General features: G+C 38.8%; 2 protein-coding genes across 7 annotated transcripts in view; both read left to right on the top strand.

Moving 5' to 3' along the window:
• The window catches only part of lats1 (large tumor suppressor kinase 1), a 777671-nt gene that overhangs the window by 12659 nt on the left and 740559 nt on the right, over positions 1–24453 (top strand). Inside the window, exons 5-10 of one of the 5 annotated variants that reach the window (XR_015517621.2) lie at positions 1589–1785; positions 2624–2726; positions 6226–6808; positions 9471–9653; positions 9866–9972; positions 11842–15885. Coding sequence is in view for 3 of the 5 variants with exons in the window: in XM_087296798.2 (XP_087152924.1) it covers positions 1589–1785; positions 6226–6808; positions 9471–9653; positions 9866–9972; positions 11842–12345 (1574 nt within the window). In the remaining 2 variants the exon portion in view is untranslated. 5 annotated transcript variants of the gene reach the window in all.
• ankrd6b (ankyrin repeat domain 6b) overlaps positions 16722–24453 on the top strand; it is a 38392-nt gene continuing 30660 nt past the window's right edge. Inside the window, exon 1 of one of the 2 annotated variants that reach the window (XM_087296443.1) lies at positions 16722–16873. The gene's annotated coding sequence lies outside the window, so the exon portion shown is untranslated. 2 annotated transcript variants of the gene reach the window in all.

The raw sequence follows: 24453 nt of genomic DNA, 5'->3' as shown, positions 1-24453 counted from the left end.
ATTACACAGACATCCCAAGTCACCCGAAGTTTCGGGGGTCTCCCGCAAATGCACAGAGACTCCAGGATGCCCACAAAACGAGTGATAATCTGCAGAAATCGTGCGTCTCCCTCCCGGTCCTCAAATACGTCACGCACCCTTCTCACCCCTCCCCTCCGCATCCCTCCTCGCTCTTTAGACACGTCACGTGCACCCTGTCAAACACTACCAAACCACTACCATCCCCCTGACAGCTGAGCAGGACTCTGCAAAATAAACCGTGAAACTGATCAATGTAAGGAGAGTTTTATCACACGTGACTTGTTTTAGCTCTTTTGGTCCGTTTAGAAACTTTGCCGTGTGAAAGTGAACCGCACCAAGAACAAAGAGCAACAATGTAACGATTTTAATCAGTTTCAGAACAACTGAATCGATTCACAGGTGTGAACGCACCCTTACTCTGTGAGCATAACCTGGTCAGGAGCAGGTTTTATTCTCTAAACTCAGAGTTTTTGTCGGTCTCCTCCCTTTTTTTTATAGACTAATCGGTATTTCTCGCCTTAGTCTTGCGTTTCCACCCACCTATTTTAATGCACATTTTGGATATGCGCATGAAAAACCGGTTGATGGAAACGCCAAGATGCACATAACTTTTGAAAATACACATAAAATTCATAACCGAGTAGGATAAACTTTTTATTCGATAAGAAAAGATGTGCATAAACTACGATGGAAACACTTTTACTGAACAAATTCCAGTATGTGTATTAAAAAAAGGTCTATTAAAAACTCAACTACTTTAGAAATGTTATCTTTAACTGATCAACGTGTGTAAAAGTAGAAATCTTAAATTTAACATTTCCACTGAACATTAAGCTAAGGTTATATACGTTCTTGTTTTGTCAAATTTTTTTCAAATTTTATGTCATTTAACACAATTACAACTGAAATACTGTCAAAATTACGTCCTATTCCTCTCTTTTCAAGTGAAAAGTCAATCAACGTCACACATTACATAACTTTTCTATCATACATAAGTATTTAAATATTTTAAATGTAATCTTGCGCATTAACTTACGCAGCTATTTTTTCATGCTAACTGTTTCTGTTTCACTGATGCAGTGGTGTTGCTTTATCAATATATGCTCATTTGCTACATATAACTTTGCATGAGCACATCAAGTTCAGCTGGAGAAAGAAATTCAGTTGCCATGGTGACTCTTAATATTGATAATTATCGTTGATAATGCCTAGTCATGGTGTGCGCGCTTAACTCCGAGTTGCTCTTCTCAAAGTAGATTGACCTAACTCAGATCGGCTTGGTAAGTCAACTCCGAGTTCAAGTTTAAACTCGTTTTTAAATTTGGTTGAACCTCCTTACTGAAACCGGCCCAATATATTGATGCCTTGAAATTCTTTGAATTACCATGTATGCAAGGTGTTTATAATGCAGAGTATATAGAGAGAGCACAGTAAATATGATGCTGTTTCTCTTCTGGCGGCAGTTATCAGTCTCAAACCATTTCCTTTTCTTTTTTTGAAAGTTGTGAAAACACTGTCATGTGTTCATCATAAATGATTGACCTTCTCTGTTACTTGTTATTTAAAGAGAAGAAGCAGATCACGACGTCCCCGGTGCCGGTGCGCCGTCACAAACGAGACGAGGAACGCAAGGGCGAAAGCAGACTTCCCATGTACTCTCCGCAGGCCTTCAAGTTCTTCATGGAGCAGCATGTGGAGAACATCCTGAAGAACCACCAGCAGAGGATGCGCAGGAAGAAGCAGCTGGAGAGCGAGATGCAGCGGGTCAGCACACTCTCACTCTGCTTTATAGTGCTGGGTCATACATAGACCATTCCTTTATTATAGAAATCATTTATTTATTTAATGATGTTACAATGAACAGGTACAATATACAGTTGAAGTCAGAATTATTAGCCCCCCTGTATATTTTTCCCCCAATTTATGTTAAATGGAGAGATTTCTTCAGCACATTTCTAATCATAATAGTTTTAATAAGTCATTTCTAATAACTGATTTATTTTCTCTTTGTCATGATGACAGTAAATTAATATTAGACTAGATATTCTTCAAGACTCTAGTGTTCAGCTTAAAGTGACATTTAAAGGCTTAACTAGGGTAATTAGGGTAACTAGGCAGGTTAGGGTAATTAGGCAAGCTATTGTGTAACGATGGTTTGTTCTGTAGACTGTCGAAAAGAAATTAGCTTAAAAGGGCTAATAATATTGACCTTAAAATGGTGTTTAAAAAATTAAAAACTGCTTTTATTCTAGCCGAAATAAAACAAATAAGACTTTCTCCAGAAGAAAAAATATTATCAGACATACTGTGAACATTTCCTGAATCTGTTCAACATAATTTGGGAAATATTAAAAAAAAGGAATAAAACATTTAAAGGGGGGTGAATAATTCTGACTTCAACTTTAACTCTTATTTTTATCAGCGATCTTACTTTCCCAGATTTCACTCTGTGGAGCATCTGACATGTACCTCAGGACTTGCGTTAGGGCTTTTACTCTAATAGTTTTACTCTTCGTTTAATAAAATAACCTTGCTCTGACGTCTCCTTTCATTCTTTTCTTCCCTCTTTTCCTCCCTTTCTGTTGTCTGTCTTATCTCTCAGTGTGTGGATCTCCTCCTTTTGCCGCTGCCTTTCTTTTCTTTGTCTGATCAGCTGGTTTTCATAGTTTAAAGGTTTCCTCTGGAGTAGCCTCCTCTCGAGTGTGGTAAAGTAAAACTCTGGTATTCGGACAGCATGTGCTTGAGTCTATTTTAATCACCACACCTTTTCTAAATGTTTTCTTGGTTGATTGTTTAGTTTTCACATATTTATTATGATTAAATCAAGAGTTGGCGATCTTTAGAGACTTTACAATTCTGAAGCGACAGAACAAACTACATTTCTCCTCTATTTCTTCGGCTGTGCAAATTCATCTTTCCAACCTTACATTTAAACAGAATGTAAGTGTTTGTGCTTTTGTTTATGATTGGAAACTATGTTTGACAGTGCTGCCATCTTAAAAACTATATCATTGTTTAATTGTATGATTACTATATTGTTATAAACAGCAACAGATTTGTACAGATAGAATAAAGGTGCATACTTTTAGGATGTAGTATAACTAGGTGAATTGGTCTATTGGGTGCATTAGTAGCTTTGCAGCTGTTGTAAGCATGCACCGTGACATTTTAATAAATCAGGGGTTCTCAAACTTTTCATCTGGGGACCCCCAAAATAACAATGACTTGCGATCCCGACTGTTTTCGGAAGTGGTTATAATGATACAAACGTTCCACACAATACTCGCACAAACCAATAGGCCTATATAAACACAAGCATATTGACAACAGTCTAACAGCCATATCATTTATTTATTTATTTTTATTAAATATTTACCTCACTTAATGAGACTGGTGGGCACAATATTTAAGTTACATCACAAGTCTTGGTTTAATTTTGGAGACTGCCACTTAAAGATCATCCTCCATGTTCAGTCGTGATCTGTATTTTTTTTTTTAGTGCTGTAAAGGTGTCAGAAAGTTTAGCTAGTGCCGTAAAATCAATCTGGTGCAACAGACACTATTGCTCTGTCGTTAATCTAATGTAAAAACCCTAGGGGTTGCAATCCAATGTAAAAAAACAACAACATAAAAACGAAAGGCTGATGGCTTTTTGTTTGGATATTGTATTTTTATGTAACTATTTTCATTTTCTGCATGTTATAGAATAACAATGGTAATTTTAAATGTTTAATCAAATTTATTAGATTTTTGGAAATCACCAAGCGACCCCCTCTCAATGTCCCGACCCCAACTTTGAGAACCACTGCACTAAAGGATATTATAAAAATGCTGGTCAATCAGTAAGTGTTTGGAAATAGGGTTAGGAAAACTTGCTATTTAGGCATTTGACTGGCATTTAGAACAGAAATATGAGCTTATTGGATTGCCTGGAGGTCTAAATTAACCTCATATCAATGTCCACATGCAATTAATAGTCTTTAAAGCAAAGTATTAAATGTTTACTCTTAGCAAAAGTAGTATCGCTTTAGCCAGACTAATTAAGATAAGAGAGAGTGCTGGGTTCTTGAAGGAAAGAGCTTGATTGCATGTAATCTAATCAAATGCATGCAGAAAAATTCGGTGTGACCATGCATAACAACCATGCTGAAGGAACTACCATGCTATAGGAAACACATTGCAGTTGCAGACAGTTTAAATTCAGTGTATGTTCCTAGTTGTGCAAACATTAGAGCTGTAACATAACATTGTTCAAGAAATCGATTATGGGATTTTCAAAATGCATCGCTGATCTTTCTTGAATGGATTCTGAGCGTAGTCTTTTAACAGCAGATGGCGCTGTGTGATTTAAAACCAGCCGTACTCTGCTCACATCCAATTCTTTACACATAACACCTGAACCAAAAATAATCAATAAGAAGGTTTTAAGCGAATTACAAGAGTGTTCAGACAGATCGATGTTGCGGATGTGCCTTCTGCTTTGTAAAACTAGCCCTGAGTCCCATCTATTGTTAAAAACTAGCCTAAACATCTGTTGTTGTTTAAAGTCTAGCCTACAGCGCCGTCAGAAGTTAAAAACTAGCCTAGAGTGCCATCTGCTGTTATAAACTAGCCTAGAGCGCTGTCTGCTGTTATAAACTAGCCTAGAGCACCGTCTGCTGTTATAAACTAGCCTAGAGCACCGTCTGCTGTTATAAACTAGCCTAGAGTGCCGTCTGAAGTTAAAAACTAGCCTAGAGCACCGTCTGCTGTTATAAACTAGCCTAGAGCGCCATCTGCTGTTAAAAACTAGCCTAGAGCACCGTCTGCTGTTATAAACTAGTCTAGAGCACCGTCTGCTGTTATAAACTAGCCTAGAGCACCGTCTGCTGTTATAAACTAGCCTAGAGCACCGTCTGCTGTTATAAACTAGCCTAGAGCGCCATCTGCTGTTATAAACTAGCCTAGAGCACCGTCTGCTGTTATAAACTAGCCTAGAGCACCGTCTGCTGTTATAAACTAGCCTAGAGCACCGTCTGCTGTTATAAACTAGCCTAGAGCACCGTCTGCTGTTATAAACTAGCCTAGAGCACCGTCTGCTGTTATAAACTAGCCTAGAGCACCGTCTGCTGTTATAAACTAGCCTAGAGCGCCGTCTGCTGTTAAAAACTAGCCTAGAGCGCCGTCTGCTGTTATTAACTAGCCTAGAGCACCGTCTGCTGTTAAAAACTAGCCTAGAGCGCCGTCTGCTGTTATAAACTAGCCTAGAGCGCCGTCTGCTGTTATAAACTAGCCTAGAGCACCATCTGCTGTCATAAACTAGCCTAGAGCACCGTCTGCTGTCATAAACTAGCCTAGAACACCGTCTGCTGTTATAAACTAGCCTAGAGCACCGTCTGCTGTTATAAACTAGCCTAGAGCACCGTCTGCTGTTATAAACTAGCCTAGAGCACCGTCTGCTGTTAAAAACTAGCCTAGAGCGCCGTCTGCTGTTAAAAACTAGCCTAGAGCGCCGTCTGCTGTTATTAACTAGCCTAGAGCGCCGTCTGCTGTTATAAACTAGCCTAGAGCACCGTCTGCTGTTATAAACTAGCCTAGAGCGCCGTCTGCTGTTATAACTAGCCTAGAGCGCCGTCTGCTGTTATAAACTAGCCTAGAGCGCCGTCTGCTGTTATAACTAGCCTAGAGCGCCGTCTGCTGTTATAAACTAGCCTAGAGAACCGTCTGCTGTTAAAAACTAGCCTAGAGCGCCGTCTGCTGTTATTAACTAGCCTAGAGCACCGTCTGCTGTTATAAACTAGCCTAGAGCACCGTCTGCTGTTATAAACTAGCCTAGAGCACCGTCTGCTGTTATAAACTAGCCTAGAGCGCCGTCTGCTGTTATAACTAGCCTAGAGCACCGTCTGCTGTTATAAACTAGCCTAGAGCACCGTCTGCTGTTAAAAACTAGCCTAGAGCGCCGTCTGCTGTTATTAACTAGCCTAGAGCACCGTCTGCTGTTATAAACTAGCCTAGAGCGCTATCTGAAGTGAAAAACTAGCCTAGAGTGCCGTTTGCTGTTTAACTCTAGACTAGAGCGCCATGTGCTAGAGCGTGTTGCATGCTGTGTTGTTTTTCAGTGCTGGATGCCAGTGTTGTGTCTGAAATGTCGCAAGATCAGTCAGTCTGTGTTGTGTGTCGCTGGCGTATCTGTGTTTCTGAATAAGGAGTGTGTTGTGTGTTCAGGTGGGACTCTCGGGCGACGCACAGGAGCAGATGCGCATGATGCTGAGCCAGAAGGAGTCCAACTACATCCGCCTCAAGCGCGCCAAAATGGACAAATGCATGTTCGAGAAGATCAAGACTCTGGGAATCGGGGCGTTTGGAGAAGTGTGTTTGGCTCGGAAAGTGGACACTGGAGCTCTGTACGCCATGAAGACCCTCCGTAAAAAAGACGTGTTGTTAAGGAACCAGGTAGCCCACGTGAAAGCCGAGCGGGATATTCTCGCTGAAGCGGATAACGAGTGGGTCGTCCGCTTGTACTACTCTTTCCAGGATAAAGATAACTTGTACTTTGTCATGGACTACATCCCTGGAGGAGACATGATGAGTCTTCTGATCCGAATGGGCATTTTTCAGGAGGACTTGGCTCAGTTTTACATCGCAGAGCTCATCTGTGCTGTGGAAAGCGTCCACAAAATGGGTTTCATCCATCGAGACATCAAACCTGACAACATCCTGATCGACCGTGATGGACACATCAAACTGACAGACTTCGGCCTCTGCACTGGATTCAGATGGACTCACGACTCGAAATACTACCAAAGCGGTGAGTCTAACATCTCCAACACATTTTGGTGAATTGATCCAATGATTTTGTGCTATTATCGTGTAACATCTAGGAAGCTTGTCAAAAGTAACGAGCATGTGCACATTTGAACATGTTCTTTAACACAGCTGATTGGCCGTTGTGTTCACCAGTGCTCAACAGAAATGACTGTGTTTGGCCATAAAGGTCATTGGTTTACCACTCTTTACTACTGTTTACCGACACAGAGAGACGCAGACACTACTGCATTTTAAAGTCGCGTCAATCAGCTGATCTGTCAATGAGCTGACATGAGCAAGCCGCTGATGGATCGACTGATCCACGCAGCTTTAAAATGCTCTAGTGTCAGTGTATTTAAAGGGCCATGAAACCCCCTCATCTTAGCAGGGTGTTTTCACACCTCTACTTTGGAAAAGGACAGAAAAGTGGGCGTGTCCAGCTCTGTTTAGGGGGGAGTGTCAAAGGAGCAAAAGAGGGATGGGGTGGGAGTGTCTATTTGACCACGCGCTGAGTTTCAGAGTCAAAACACACACACACACACACACACACACACACACACACACAGGGGAGAAAGTGACTGTGTTTACATGGACATCTGTAGTTGAATTATTTGCCAAATGATTAAATGGTGGACTTTAACTGCAGTTTGGCTCTTTCAATCAGGGAATTCATTCATGCCCCTCGCAACAAACGAGATATTTGATTCGAGGTACTGCTCTAAGCGTGTATTTTTCCTGCAATGTTTGATACCGCACGGCGAATGAGAGAAAAAAACCCTCAACATTTTCCGGAAACTTGGATGGACATGGCAGGTAGTGTCAGAAAGCCGCGCGTGTTATTCCGGTCACAAAATGCGGTAAAAACCCTACACGAGGTTTGGTTGTGGTGCTAACATGTTTACACTCGGTGCAATAGTTAGTTCGATACGAACAAACTGAATAAACAAAGAGCACTGGTCGCTCACTTACCAAATCTATAGAGACAGGACAATCACCAGCAACTAGAGCCGCGTCTTTATTAAGAGGAGACTACAAGCGAATCCGGATCTCAGCGTTTGCAGATGAGAACAGCTCTCAGGTAAACAATAATCCTCCTTAGACACGTAAGTTATTGTTGTCGAGCGTCGCGTACACTGTTAATCCACACGTGACTCCAGCTGCGCTCTCACAGAGAGAAAATGAAAACAAAACTGAACTGCAGCAAACTATAAAAGCAACTCTTCACGCTTGTTTTGCCAACACAACGTGGCGTCTCTGTCGTCTAAACACTGTGACAGTAATGAATATTAATGAAGTTGCACAATAGAGCGCGCTGATTGGTTTGAACCGAGCCTTACTCATGCATTAATGCAGCACACTGTAAGACGTAATAAGACACACTCTGGCTCAGACATCCAGTCTGCACGCTGGAATACACGCTATTATGTCATGACCGTGACGCAGCTTCAAAAATTCGTTTCAAACCGGAAGTACGAATTTGCTTGAAATAATGCAAAAACAACCAATTTACACTTTTTAGTGAAATATAGGTGTCCTAATAGTGTTTTTAGCAGTGTGGGACACGTATACCACTGCCAACAGCTCAACACATGTGTTTTGGTGTTTCGTGACCCTTAAACATTTTTAAATTTCAGTACCGATTGGTACCGAACTTGATACTTTTGACAACACTACTACAAACATGCTAATTCATGCTAGTAACTTGGTAGCAATGTTAATTCACTACAAATATCTTGATTTCTCTCGCGCTTTTACAATGTAGATTGTGTCAAAGCAGCTGAACACAGATGTTCTCGTAAACTGAAGCTGTGTCAGTCCAGTTATCAGAGTTCAGTTCAGTGTGGTTTAATGTTCACTGCTGAAAGCCTAAACACTGATGAGCAAATCCATCCATGCGCAGCTCCAAAAGTCCCAAACCAAGCAAGCCAGTGGCGACAACATACCATGGAATTTTGCGACTGACCAATCAGAACCCAGTATTTCAGACAGCCGATTAATTGTAAAGGAATTATCTATATATCTGTTTTTGTTCATGTCTTTCGACAGAGATCAGCTACTTCTGCATCTCTATTATTAAAGCTTCCCTATGGTATTTATTTAATCATTTAAAACTAAATGAAAAAATGTTTCCCAGTGATGGGTTGCGGCTGGAAGGGCATCCACTGCGTAAAACAAATGCTGGATAAGTTGACGGTTCATTCTGCTGTGGCGACCCCCAGTTTAATAAAGTGACTAAGCCAAAAATTTTAAAAAGAAAGGAAACAAACTTCTCAGACTGTCATCTGTGTGCTTTCTGTTATTGCTGCTTATGCGGTCATATAGCCCAGAACACGTGCACACTCACTTGCATTTTAAATTTTAGGAGGAGTTAAATTTACATATGTGGTGTCAACAAGCAAAATACACCAGAATAAATTGTACATTTAGTTATTAATGATTATACCTCATATGATCATTTAAAATCATTCATGTCAATATTTAAGGTAAACATATTTACTTAGTGTTTATTTACAGCTGTGCACATTCTCCTGTCATTTTATTTTTATAGATCACAACCTTTGCCTGTTGTATGCACATTTCCACCCTGGTTTGTAAATGAGAGCTCGGGTGTAAAAAACAGGTCTGGATGTTGACTCGCGGTGTGTGTGTGTGTGTGTCGTCAGGTGATCATGTGCGTCAGGACAGCATGGACTTCAGTATGGAGTGGGAAGATTCCGCAAACTGCCGCTGCGGGGATCGCCTGAAGCCCCTGGAGCGCAGAGCGGCTAGACAACACCAGCGCTGCCTGGCACACTCTCTAGTGGGAACGCCCAATTACATCGCACCCGAAGTTCTGCTGCGCACCGGTATGAGCCGCACATTACAGCCGAACACTCAGTTATTCGCCCTCCTGTGAAATTTAGACCCTTTTTCAAATATTTCCCAAGAGATGTCTAGCAGAGCAAGGACATTTTTCACACTATCTCCTGTTATGATTTAGGGTAGAGAAAGAATTAGAAAAAGTTGTATTACTTTAGAACATGGTTTGTCTTGCTTGATAAATTGTTTTGAATCCTAGGCTACACGCAGCTGTGTGATTGGTGGAGTGTTGGCGTTATCCTCTATGAGATGGTCGTCGGTCAGCCTCCGTTTCTGGCCACAACTCCTCTGGAGACGCAGATGAAGGTGAGTTCTCCTGATGAGTTCAACTCCAATCTTAATTAAACACAGATAAACAAACAAAATCAACAAATGCGCAAATAAATCCCAATGAAGCCCCTGTATAGATATGTACTCTGATTTGAACACATCATGGCATTTCGAAATGGAGGTTTTTATTATTAAGGGAAAACTACTTAGCCCAGAGTGAAAAGTGTTTGAATGGTTTTGGAGTGGCCTGGTCAAAGTCCTGACCTGAATCAAATTGAGATGCGTGACCTTAGAAAGGTGGTTCCTCCTTAGCACTGTGACAGACTCATAGCAGGTGATCAAAACGCTTGATTGAGTTTCACACAGTTTCACTCAGGGCTCTGTAGAATAGTATTTTGGTTTTCCCTTAATAGTAAAAATCCTTATTTTAAACTGCATGACGTGTTCAAATCTGGCAGTCAGTTATAGGCATGGGCCGGTGTAAGAATCTGATGGTATGATAACCTTGGATAAAAACATCACGATGTCACAGTATTGTGATTTCTGCTCTAATATATACTCTTTTTAAATGTCTGAGTAAAAACAGGGTTTCTGCAGGTTTTATCACATCAAATTTAAGACTTTTAAAGACCTTTTTAAGACCATTATCAATGAAATTTCAGACTATCACTGGGCAAAACACTAATACTTTTCTGTTATAGTCAGTGGAATTTTTTTACTTGCCCAATTAAAATTAAAATTCAGTTATTTATTTAAATAATTTGTCAAACTCTCTATATATTTTTATTAGTACAACAATTCTTTTAAAAAAGACAAGTTTTAAAAGCTAGAATAAACAAAATTTATGCACAAAATAAATTTATTTTTTTTTAATGTAATTTTGTTTTCTAATGTTCAATAAATTTTCAGAATTCTCTAAATCACTATTAATATTTATTTAGAGGGTAACTACACCTTTAACTTCTAGATTATTTTAATCTAGAATAATCTATATATAAAAACAGTATTTTTTGGTGTCATTTATTTATCTGAGACTCACATTGAGATACTAATCTACAAGTCTTCTGAAAATCAAAGCAAAACAAAATACTTTTCACAAATGCAATGTAGCATGAACAAAAAATATTATAGCAGTGAGAAATATCAAAAATATTAAATTAAAGACAATCAAAATGCCTCAGTTTTAAAGCTATAATAAACAACATTTATAAATGTGTGCATTAAAGCATGAAAACACGGAGAACTTGTAAACAAATCGTTAGGATGTAATGAAGACAATTAAACCATATTGCTAAATAGTTAATTTTAACTTTAAACATTTTTTAGATGGATTTGTTGGTTGTACTAATAAGCTTTACATGGACAATTAGTGAAAATTATGACCTGTTTAAAAGTATTTAAGACCCACAACAGCACATTTCAGTGAATTTTTTTGTGAGTTTTTGAAATTTAGGACATTTTAACACTCCGGGGACACCCTGAAAAAACGAAAACTTTTTTTCCCCCTTTAAACACAATATATTTTATTTTGAGATGCATTTAAAATATTTTGGAGCAGTAAACATGTCAGGCCGCTCTCTTCATTAGTTTCAGAAACACTATCATTTTTTTTTTACAATTTAAAATAACATCTTTGGATATTTTGTTTTGCTGGAGATACTGTTTTCCTAAAAGACTGAAAAAAATGTAAATAAAAAAATCTTACAATTACCTTAGGAACAGTATAGCAGAAAAATGTTGGTGATTTTAAAACCTTGACTTTTCCAAACCACGGTATAGTTCCAACATAGGCTTTTATTGTGTGCTTAATGAGGGAGGGTGTTTTAAAGAAAGCCGAAACCCTGTTTTACACTTTCTCAATGTATTATGCAGCCCTAATTTTTGGTGTCCGTGTGTTTTGCTCAGGTGATCCGCTGGCAGACGTCACTCCACATCCCACTGCAGGCCAAGCTCAGCCCGGAGGCCACAGACCTGATCCTGAAGCTGTGCCGTGGCCCGGATGACCGGCTGGGCAGAAACGGAGCCGATGAGATCAAAGCACAGCCCTTCTTCAGGACTATCGACTTCTCCAAGGACCTGCGGCAGCAACATCAAGCCCCCTACATCCCCAAAATCACACACTCCACCGACACCTCCAACTTCGACCCAGTGGACCCGGACAAACTGTGGAGCGAGGACGCGGACGGAAACCACAACGACACGCTCACCCGCTGGTTCAAGAACGGCAAGCACCCCGAGCACGCCTTCTACGAGTTCACCTTCCGCCGCTTTTTCGACGACAACGGCCACCCGTACAGCTGCCCCAAGCCCATCGAGAGCGAGGAGGAGGACGAGGACGAAGACTACGTGGAAGAGGACGAGCCGTCGCAGCGGCCGATGGAGCAGAGCCGAGATCTTGTGTATGTGTAGTGGGCACACTAGAACACATTCCCTCCACATTGAAGGGATAGTTCACACTCAAATTACAATTCTGTCATTGTTTACTCATCCTTTACTTGTTCCCAACCTGTCTGAGTTTCTTTATTCTGATGAACGCAAAAGGCTGGATCGCTGGTAAACATTGATTTCCTTGGTGTTTAGTTTAGTATTTCTTCTATTATAGTACAATACAATTTTAAAGTATTACAGTACTATGGAAGTCAGTGGTCATAATACAACTATGGAAGTCGATGGTTTGTTTTATACTGCTATAAAAGGCGATGGTTATTATACTACTATGGAAGTCGACGGTTTATATAATGCTACTATGGAAGTCAATAGTAATTGTACCACAATCGAAGTCGATGGTTATTACACTAGTTTCTAAGTCGATGGTTTGTTTTTTACTACTATAAAAGGCAGTGATTATTTTACTACAATTGAAGTCGATGGTTATTATCTTGCTATTAAAGTCAATAGTTTGTATTGTACTACTTTGGAAGTCGATGGTTGGTATAATACTATGGAAGTCAATGCTAATTATACTACATTTGAAGTCGATGGTTATTACACTACTCTCTAAGTCGATAGTTTGTTTTACACTACTATAAAAGGCGATGGTTATATTACAATTGAAGTCGATGTTTATTATACTGCTATTGACGTCGATAGTTTGTATTTATACTACTATGGAAGTCGATGGTTTATATAATACTACCATGAAAGTCGATGGTTAGTATAATACTATAGAAGTCAAAGGTAATTACACTACAATTGAAGTCGATGGTTATTAAACTACTTTTTAAGTCGATGGTTTGTTTTATACTACTATAAAAGGCGATGGTTATTATAGTACAATTAAAGTCGATGGTTATTATACTGCTATTGACGTTGATAGTTTGTATTATTCTACTATGAAAGTCGATGGTTTATATAAAACTACTATAAAAGTCGATGGTCAGTATAATACTATGGAAGTCAATAATAATTATACCACAATCAAAGTCGATGGTTATTACACTACTCTCTAAGTCGATGGTTTGTTTTCCACTACTATAAAGGGCGATGGTTATTATACTACAATTGAAGTCGATAGTTTGTATTATACTGCTAAAGAAGTCGATGGTTTATATGATACTACTATGGAAGTCGATGGTAATTATACTACACTTGAAGTGGCTAGTTATTACACTACTTTCCAAGTCGATGGTTTGTTTTACACTACTATAAAAGGCGATGGTTATTATACTACAATTGAAGTCGATGGTTATTATACTGCTATTGACGTCGATAGTTTCTATTATACTACTATGGAAGTCGATGGTTTATATAATACTACTATGGAAGTCAATACTAATTATACTACAATTGAAGTAGCTAGTTATTACACTACTTTCTAAGTCGGTGGTTTGTTTTGTACAACTATAAAAGACGATGGTTATTATACTACAATTGAAGTCGATAGTTATACTGCTATTGACGTTGATTGTTTATTATACTACTTTAGAAGTCAATGGTTCGTATATTACTATGGAAGTTGATAGTAATTATACTACAATCGAAGTTGATGATTATCACACAACTTTCTAAGTTAATAGTTTGCTTTATACTACTATAAAAGGCGCTGATTGTTGATTATTATACTGCTAATGGCATGCATAGTTCGATATGACATTATTATGGAAGTCAGTGATTTGTATCATACTACTATCGACATCAATTGTTTGTATTTTACTAGGTTGGAAACCGATGGTTTGTATTATATGATTATCAAAGTCAATAGTTATAATACTATAAAAGTCGATAGTTATTATACTACTATAAAAGTCGATGATTTGTATTAAACTATTATAAAAGCTAATGGTGTGCGTTATAATTCTATTTAAGTCAATGGTATGTCTTCCATTGTGTTGTAGTTAATATTATTTCATACTACTATTGTAGGCAGTGGTTGCAGGCTTTCAGCTTTCTTCCAAATATTTCAACAGAAGAGAGAAACTCTTGAACCACCCGAGGAAAAGTAAATAGTGTAAATTAATTTTTTGAGTGAACTATCCCTTTTAAAGGGAGAAATTATATTTTAAGTAAAAATTACAAGTAAAGCCTGTTGTTTTAAGAGCAGTCGTATCAGCGTTGCAGCTGTTTACATGAGCATTTCTCATTAATGTTATTTAAAATAAATGAAATTAATTTAAATTCTCATGAGAAATTCGATGGTTTTATTGGCTCTTAAAGGGATAGTCAACCTAAAAACGAAAATCTCATCATTCACTGACACTCAAGTGCTTATAAACACTTATGAGTTTCTTCTGTTATAAACGAAACAACATATTCTGAAGGATGTTCAACATCCATTAACATCCACAGTAGAAATAAAAAAATACTATAGAAGTCAATGAAGGCAGCTTCCTTTGGTTTATCTTCATTTGTGCTCAACAGAAGACCGAAACTCAGACATTTAGTGATTAAATGATGGCAGAATTGTCTTTTTTAGGTGAACTGTGTCTTTAAAATAGGCTTGACTCTTGATTTGTGCTAAATATGATTTCTTCTTTTGATTTATGGGGTGTAATCATGCATGTTTTCATGAGACGGACCCTTGTAGGATGTGTGTGTGGTGTTTTTAAATGTGTGTGTGTGTGTGTGTGTGTGTTGGTCATCTCTCTTCCATCTACAGTGGGGACTGGTTGAGTCTGCTTGACACTCTGTGCTGTATTTATTATGTGTGTTGTTTTGGTCAGGACGCACTTGTCTGGTGCCTTTTTAAACCGGCGAGACCTAATGATGCCGTGGAGCTCTTGTGTTTGTACTCTTTAATTTATTTAAAGACTCTTTAAAAACTTTTTTTTTTTGTAATGGTAGCTGAAACGAGTATTTTTCCTCCTCAAATGATGTCTTATTTATGATCGTGTGGATCTGTTTCTCATTCTGAGCAGCCTGGGGACTTTTCATTTGTACTTTCACCAAAACTATGAGGGAGATCACGCTCTGCTACATCTAGCTGGACGTTCATCGTTCAGTTTTTTTTAGAGAGGACACTGTGTGTATTGTGCACTGTGTATTTTTATTCACACACACGGTAATTGTATATATAAGTTATGCAGTGTAAATTTGTATCATTCCCCCTGTTTTTAGTCCTGAAGGTGTAGAAGTGAAAACAAGGCTCGCTTCATGTTCCAATGCACAGGATATGATGTCAAACATATCACGTCGCATACATTTATGCAAGTCAGATGCATTTGAGAAGCCCTGGTTCTGGTTTCTCTCCTAATTCTAAAGAGATCTTACTCCGTTCCTACCAAAGCCTTCAGGTTTTTTGGCCGGATCAGTCATGACTTTGGATTATCATTATTTTTTAATGTCACCGAACTCTCCTTAAGGTCCGGCGCATCTCGGATGAAGTAAGGAACTTCTCTTCTTTGATTAAACTGGTGGTTTATTCCCAGGAAAAGCATCTGTAGCTGTAGTGTAAATTTGCATTGGATGGGAGAAAGGATTGGGGTGGTGATAAATAAAGTCTTACGCACAAAACACACATTTTTACTGTCCATTTCTCTGAAACACGGTTTTATACTAGGCTCTGGTGTAAAGAAACAAATCAAATACCCAGATTTCTGTAATTGAGTCGTTTTTCCTCAGGAATTGTCCTTTATTAAGTCATTTTTTTAATCTAGCTTTCTTATTTATTTTAACCCAGCTGGTTGAGTTATATAAATAACCAAATAAAGGTTATAAATAAGTCAACAAAGCACCACATATGTAACCCAGCTGGTTAAATGATTAATAAATAACCTAAAAAAGGTTAAAAATAACATAACAAAGCACCAAATATGTGTGCACACTGGATGTGAATTCGATTAGAACTACAAACTCGTAGGAAAAGTGAAGAACTACAAGTGACTACAAACATGGCGGACCAACGGTCAAGCAGAGATGCTTCAGTACAGTTGTTTGAATGACGATTCATTAATATAGCCAACTGTAAAACATTTCAATCGCATTTCCCCCGTGTTATACTTAATCTGCAACAACAATCTAAGCTTATAAAGACGTGTTTTGGACATTAACTTTTGAATGGATAATAATCCAAACACCTGAGGAGATTTCTCTGCATGAAAGACTCATTCACAGCTGAATCTCCAAAAAGGGGGGTCATTAAACGCCAAAGGAATGTGAATGATGTGTCGAGATGATTGACAGGGCTTGTAACTAAGCAACATAACGGCCCGTTAACGGTTGAATACTCTTGTGTAAACGTTACACACTCTTGGTATAAACGTAGTCAGTATGCTGGTTGGGCCGCAGCATTCCTCTTCACCGCTGGATGGCGGATAGTCCACACTCCTCCTCCTCCTCCTCTTCTCCTCCTCCTTTTCTCCTCATTGCGCAGTTCGGATCATGTTTATCAAACGCTCCTCTTTCCCACGCGCCAGTTTGCGGAGTATTGCTTGTTTCGGAGGAGAACAGCAGTAACAGTCTGCGGGAGGGAGAGTTCACGAGAATATCCGCAGCAGTGCAGGTAAGACGGACTGACTGTGAACAGAGTTTGCTTTGTTGTTTCTTCGTTTCAGCACTCGTCTGTATTCACTGCTGTTTTACCCAGGGTTACTGTGCTCTCTCTGGAGTGAGCTTTTGGTAGCTGTGTTAACGTTAGGTTTTTTTGTGTGAGGAGCTTTTCCCCCTCGTCTCTCACGAATAATAAACAGGCTGCGGTTGCTGGGACGATCCTCAGAAGAATGTGCTGGACAGAGTTATACACACACGCGCGCGCGCGCACACACACGCGCGACCATGTAAAGTTTATTTACACATTTTATACATCACAGCCTCGCAGAAAACGTAAGATGTTATAATTTCTTCGTTTTTAAATACTTTTTGGGAAAGTTTGGGAAGTTTCACACTCCACACAACAAATACTATCGTAATTTATAGTAAATACTGTAGTGTTTTTGAACCACACTATAGCAAAGTGTATTTAACTGTGATTTGCATTATAGTATTTACAACACATTATTAAATGCTGCGTTATACTGTATTAGTGAACTAATGGTATACTGTAGTATACAATATTGTTTACTACAGTAAACTGTTTTCCCAGAGATGGGTTGTGGCTAAAAACGTGCTGGATAAGTTGGCGGTTCATTCCGCTGTGGTGACCCCAGATTAATAAAGGGACTAAGACAAAAATAAATGAATGAATGACAGTAAACTGTGTATTGTCGAAAACTCAGGGTCATTCGACTTGTGCCGTATTTATCAGGGTTTGCCACAGTGGAATGAACCACCAACTAATCCAACATATGTCTGAAGCAGCAATCCAGTACCGGGAAACACCCACACTCTAATTCACACACACGCTTATACACTTCGGTCAATTTAGTTCATTCAATTCAATGACTCTTATATTTTACTACAGTTGTGGTTTATTACCACAGCACCTCTGGAATTACCACAGCAGATGAATTTAAGCAGTGTTAGTATATCATACACCGTCAGAAATGAAGGTACGCGAGCTGTCACTGAGGTGGTACCTTTCCAAAAGGTACACATTTGTACCTAAAGGGTCACATTGGGACCTCAAAAGTATATAATAATAGTACCTACAAATTTTAAGAGGAACACTTTTGTAGTTTTTAGGTACCAATATGTACCCTCGAGGTTTTAATATGGACATTTCAGGCACAAATGTGTACCCTTTGGGAAGGTGACCTTAATTTCTGAGAGTGTAGTATGGTTCAAAAGCACTGTATTTACTATTGATCACTGTAGTATCTTTCATGCGGTACAGCTGCTGATATCTAATGTTTTTGTAAATGAAGTTATTTCTATAATCTTAAGTTATCTTTGGTGTGGCACGGTGGCTCAGTGGTTAGCACTGTTGCCTCACAGCAAGGAAATCGCTGCATGGTTTGAGTCCGGGATGAGTTTCCTCTGGTTGCCCCCGCAGTCTAAACACATGCGCTGTAGGGGAATTAATGGACTAAATTGGCCGTAGTGTATGAGTGTGTGTGTGTAGACTAATGATTTTACATTATGAGCAATAACGGTAACTTGTATTCTCTCCGGAGTGTTGTGACCATGCTAGGGCTTGTTTGTTCAGAAACGCAGTCTAATCTGAAGCTTTATTAAAGTAAGTCAGTCATCCACACCCACACCACTTGTGTTTTTGCCTGATTTACTTTATTCTGACAGACTGAGCTCGGTGTAACCTTATGCTAATGCAGGATTAAGTGTTCAGTGAAACATTTAGTGTCTGAACTAGCTCAGAGTAACTGCGATTCTTTAATGGATGTGTCTTTATGCGTCAGAGTTTTCCTCTGTATCGTTTATCTGGAGCTTTTTGTGTGATGGAGGGGTTTCTGGCTCAGATGTGAAGGGTGTGGTGGTGTCACGCTCTTTAGAGATTTCTTTAGATCATATACAAAAGTTCTCAAGTAGGTATGGGCCGGTGTAAGATTCTGACGATATGATTACCTTGGATAAGAATCACGGTATGTGATCACTGCTCTAATATATACTCTTTTTAAATGTCTGGGTAAAAAACTACTTTCTTTCCACTTTGAACACAATAAATTTTATTTTAGGAAACATTTATAATATTCTGGAATTTAATTGATCATATTTTTTCTTAATTATTTCTTTCAGTTTTACTGGAATAAAAGCTATTTCACATTTTGACAATTTTTATAGTCATTATTATTAGCTCCCTTTAAAATAAAAAACGGCAACTTATCCAGCATGTTCTACACAGGATGCCCTTCCAGCGGAAAACAAACAAATAATGATGTCAACATTAAATGTCAGTATGAAAATGACTTGATATCGAGATGTTTTTCGAGATTCACTGTAAAAAGAACGGCGTCAATTGCATAGCTATAATTTTGTTACAATCTAGTAAGCACAGAAATTCAATTAACACACACTGTTAGTGGAAAAAGCGATTAGTTACTTTAAAAAAGTGAGTAAACCCGTTGCATTAAAAGCGACAAGTTGACTAATTTAAAAAGTGAGTAGGTTCATTGCAGCCTGGAAAGGCTAAGTTCATTCATTCTTTCATTTTCTTTTTGGCTTAGTTCCTTTATTAGTCTGTGGTCACCACAGCGGAATGAACTGCCAACCTAAATAACATATTGCCCTTCCAGCTGCAACCCATCTCTGAAAAAGAAAGGCTAAGTTGACTTAACTTAATTTTTTATGATTACGCACATAATTTATTTTCCTTATAATTTAAAAGCGACAGGTTTACTCACTTTCTTTAAGTAGAGTCAACTAATCGCTTTAAAAGCAACAGGTTTACTCACTTTCTTTAAGTAGAGTCAACTAATCGCTTTAAAAGCAACAGGTTTACTCACTTTCTTTAAGTAGAGTCAACTAATCGCTTTAAAAGCAACAGGTTTACTCACTTTCTTTAAGTAGAGTCAACTAATCGCTTTAAAAGCAACAGGTTTACTCACTTTCTTTAAGTAGAGTCAACTAATCGCTTTAAAAGCAACAGATTTACTCACTTTTTTAAGTAGAGTCAACTAATCGCTTTAAAAGCAACAGGTTTACTCACTTTCTTTAAGTAGAGTCAACTAATCGCTTTAAAAGCAACAGATTTACTCACTTTTTTAAGTAGAGTCAACTAATCGCTTTAAAAGCAGCAGATTTACTCACTTTCTTTAAGTAGAGTCAACTAATCGCTTTAAAAGCAACAATTTTACTCACTTTTTTTAAGTAGAGTCAACTAATCGCTTTAAAAGCAACAGATTTACTCACTTTCTTTAAGTAGAGTCAACTAATCGCTTTAAAAGCAACAGATTTACTCACTTTTTTAAGTAGAGTCAACTAATCGCTTTAAAAGCAACAGATTTACTCACTTTTTTTAAGTAGAGTCAACTAATCGCTTTAAAAGCAACAGGTTTACTCACGTTCTTTAAGTAGAGTCAACTAATCGCTTTAAAAGCAACAGATTTACTCACTTTCTTTAAGTAGAGTCAACTAATCGCTTTAAAAGCAACAGATTTACTCACTTTCTTTAAGTAGAGTCAACTAATCGCTTTAAAAGCAACAGGTTTACTCACTTTCTTTAAGTAGAGTCAACTAATCGCTTTAAAAGCAACAGATTTACTCACTTTCTTTAAGTAGAGTCAACTAATCGCTTTAAAAGCAACAGGTTTACTCACTTTCTTTAAGTAGAGTCAACTAATCGCTTTAAAAGCAACAGGTTTACTCACTTTCTTTAAGTAGAGTCAACTAATCGCTTTAAAAGCAACAGGTTTACTCACTTTCTTTAAGTAAAGCAAACAATTTTTTCAATGGTCTCTCTTATTTTTAATGTCTTTTATTTGACTCAAACTCCTGCACTGCATGCCTGTGAGCTACACATACTTCAGACTTCAGACATTTCCCGGCAAGACCATTTATCATTATTACACCTCGAGTCCTCTGAATAGAGCTGAAAAACGAAACTCTCGCTGCAGGAGAAAGGATTATTATGACCAGCCATCACTGGGATAAAGTTTCAAACAGGAAAATAAGGACGTCCTGTTAGGAAATGATAGTCTAGCGTTGCTGCCACTTATGTGTATATTTCACAATAAAAGGAGGATCAGGGACCCTTAAATAAAATAAACATGCTTCAAGTATCACACATACTGTTTTGGTCATATTCGCATACAGCACAAGGTGAAATTATTTACCTTTCTGTCTAATGTTTTGTATTATTTTAAATCTTTCCCAGTTGATGTTTAATGGAGCGAGGATTACTCCACGCGTGAGCAAGGAAAACAGCACGCGTGATGTTTTTTGACATGAGTGTAGACGTTGCACTGCACGACACATTTTGATAAATTACATTTTGATAAGTGCACTTTAGCACTCTGAAGCTTTCCCGTCCTTCTCCTGTTTCTCTGTCATAGGGTCTTAATGAAGCTAACGTGGGCTCAGATGTTGGTATAATGATCAGCAATCGCATTAGTCGTATTATGATGTTAGCGATGTTGAGGATGACGTGGGCTTTGGGGATTAATGCAACCATTCAGGCACGTGCACACATAAGGCTCAACCTGTGCCTGCACATACCCCTTTTAAGCCTGGTTTATACTTCTGAGTCAAGTGACCATCGTAACCCACGGCGCATGCAACGAGCGTAGCTGTGCATTTATACTTCTGCGCGCTGTCTCTGTTGGTCTGCATTAACACTTCCGAAACGCTAGTTGGCAGTGAGGTGTAAATGTTCCTCTGTGTCGAGTTTCTTCGCTGCTGTTTTGTTTTCCTGAACACTTCCGGGATGTACAAGTGGCTCAAACTCGCTCATTTTGAGGCAGGAACCGGCGGACGTGCAACAACTTTAACCATGAGGTAAACACAGAACAACACTTTCCATCCGGAGCTCCTTCACAGGACTCCACACTTGTAAACAATCACTGCATTAGGCTCGCACCATTCACGCGGCTCTCTGTCCCGCCCAGACTCGTCAGCGCTACCAAGCCGACCAATCACAGAGTTTGCTCTACGCGTCGTTGTGTAGTTAAAATTTTTGAAAGGTGCACGACAGTAGCATACGCCGGCGTTTGACACAGAAGTATAAATCAGCCTTTACTCTTGAATAGAAAGTGCCCCTCCAAAGTGATCTGAAGTGACCTAGCGACACCCCCCCCCATACCCCCCCACTCTTCAGTTTTTGAGCACCCCCCAGCTCTTCAGTTCGAGCGCGACATATCCATCCCCCTCCGCTCTTAAAGTCGAGTGGGAAAACACCCCAACCACCCCCCCCCCCCCCCCCCCCCCCCCCAAAAAAATTAAAAATTCAAAAAGTTTTCCTGCACATGCCCCTTTGAAGGTCTCTGCACAGGCCTGCAACCATTGCAATACTGTTATCGTCTTCATGACCTCTGAGAGACTTGAGGTTGTATTTAAATAAGGCAGAATGACAGAAATATGTATTTAAAAACGCCACAGACGGCTACACTGCGCAAATAACGAGAAAACGAATAACAGGACAAGCTGCTTCCTTTACAAATGTAAACATATTTAAACTGGTCGAGCAGATTATTCATGTTTGATTTTGAGTTGTCTTCGTTAACAACAAAACTATTTTATAAATGCAGTTTGCAGTCAGTCTGTAAATATTATTGACTGTCATCATGGCAAAGAGAAAATCAAGTTATTACAGATGAGTTATTAACACTATTATGAAAAGAAATGTGTTGAAGAAATCTGCTCTATTAAACAGAAATTGGGAAAAAAATAAACAGGGGGGCGAATAATTCTGACTTCAACGGTATATGCACAAATATACTACTGTAAAGAATCCTCTAGTAAATGTTTGCATATACGCCTTTCTTCAGGTTAATAGTTTAGATTTTCTCAGTATATCAGTAAGATGAATAGTCCCCGTTTTGGAGAGCTCCTGAAGATATGATTTGAGGACTGTGAAAGTGTGTCTGCGGCGTTTGGGTTCTGCCTGGACTCGCTCATGTCAGCGGCTCTCTGAATTATTGCCATAGTACATCTGTGGCCTTTACAGTGGTCATCAGTGTTCGTGATAAATCTCTCAGTGGACTTTGAAGATCTCGATCTTACACTGCTTATTTCTCTTGCGTTCACACTTAAAACTCTCACTCAGCCAGGTTTGGGTATTAAATCATTTACAGCAAAGACAAACTAAAAAGTGTGCATACTGCGTAGGGTTGATGTAATGGTATTTCCACAATGTGTTTGCATTTGTGGAGTTGTCACATACTGTAGCATTAAAGTTTTACGTTCAACGGTAATGTTTTCGATGAAATGTTGTTGTGTGGATACAATGGTATTGTGTGTTGATATAAGTCTAGCATGTGTTTGCAGTAAACGAAACACCAATGCTGTTACGTTTTACCCGTATATGAACCCCACTACCTCATATTTAATACATCAATCAACCTAAATGATCAAAATAAATAAAAATCTCATTATCAACTCTCACAAATCACAACTGTGGTCTTTGTGTTCCATAGATATAGACACTAGTTATTGCATACGGGCCTTGAACGTGCCTCAATAGCGCCGCCATATTGGTACAGTGCTCCCAGGACTAAAGTCATTCACATGCACTAATCAAGACAGTGTGCCAATGTGAAGATGCTGGACTTTAGCGCTGTGTACGAGTATAGTAAGTTGCAAACCAAGAAAACAAAGCATAAAGGCAGAACATTTCATAGGTGAGATTTCATTTTTTAGGATTTTATATTGATGATAATACGGTCTCTTACTGCACTGACCATAAGGCAAAGTAGCACCAACACGCACTAAATACTAGACTTATGCTAGAAAACCAGCTAAAATGTCAATGAAATATGACAACAAGACGCTGCGCTGCCAGAAACGTGTATTATTGTCGGCTAAGTGAAGTAATGGCTAGTTTTTGAAGGAACTTATGTGCATACTGTGCACCCTAAGTTATTGAAGATTACAAATGTGATATACCATTTAGATCAAAAAGGTGGATGTTGTGCTGATTAATATGCAGGGAAATCAATAGTTCACATAACGGAGATTCATTCCTAAACGAAACGCTCACACCGTAACTTAAAAGTGAAAGGGGGATGTACATAGACCAAATTTAACAGAGAGGGAGGATGATACATTTCCATGCACACAAACACTCGCTCTTTGTCGGCAATGCCTGTGTGGTCACTTACTGACCACAGGGAAACTCAAGATCACACACTTATGTGTGTATAAATGTGTAATCAATGGCTACAGATGGCTAATCCGCCACTGCACCTTGGTCCCACATTTATGTCAGAGGAGCGCAACCCTGTACCAAGATGGCGGCTCTATTAACATTCCTTCCAAAAGACAGCAATAGCCTATGCGACATCTACTGTAAATTTCTATGTTCGCGTTCAAAAAGAGACGACCGCCTTCCATCTAATTTATTTTTGTTGAGTAATATTTGTTCTATTAAATTTTTAGTTTAGTGACAGTGTGGTTGTAATAATTAATATTCATGCAGTAATTCACTTCTGCTTACTTCGTTTTGTTGCACAAATTATCAAACTTTTCTCTGTTTCATAGGTGTGTGGGTATAAGTAGACTTTGTGTGTGTGTGTGTGTGTGTGTGTGTGTGTGTGT

Source organism: Danio rerio, chromosome 20 (assembly GCF_052040795.2).
Source record: "Danio rerio strain M-AB ecotype USA chromosome 20, GRCz13ab, whole genome shotgun sequence".
Classification (NCBI taxonomy): Eukaryota; Metazoa; Chordata; class Actinopteri; order Cypriniformes; family Danionidae; genus Danio; species Danio rerio.
This window is presented reverse-complemented; position numbering and strand designations above follow the sequence as displayed.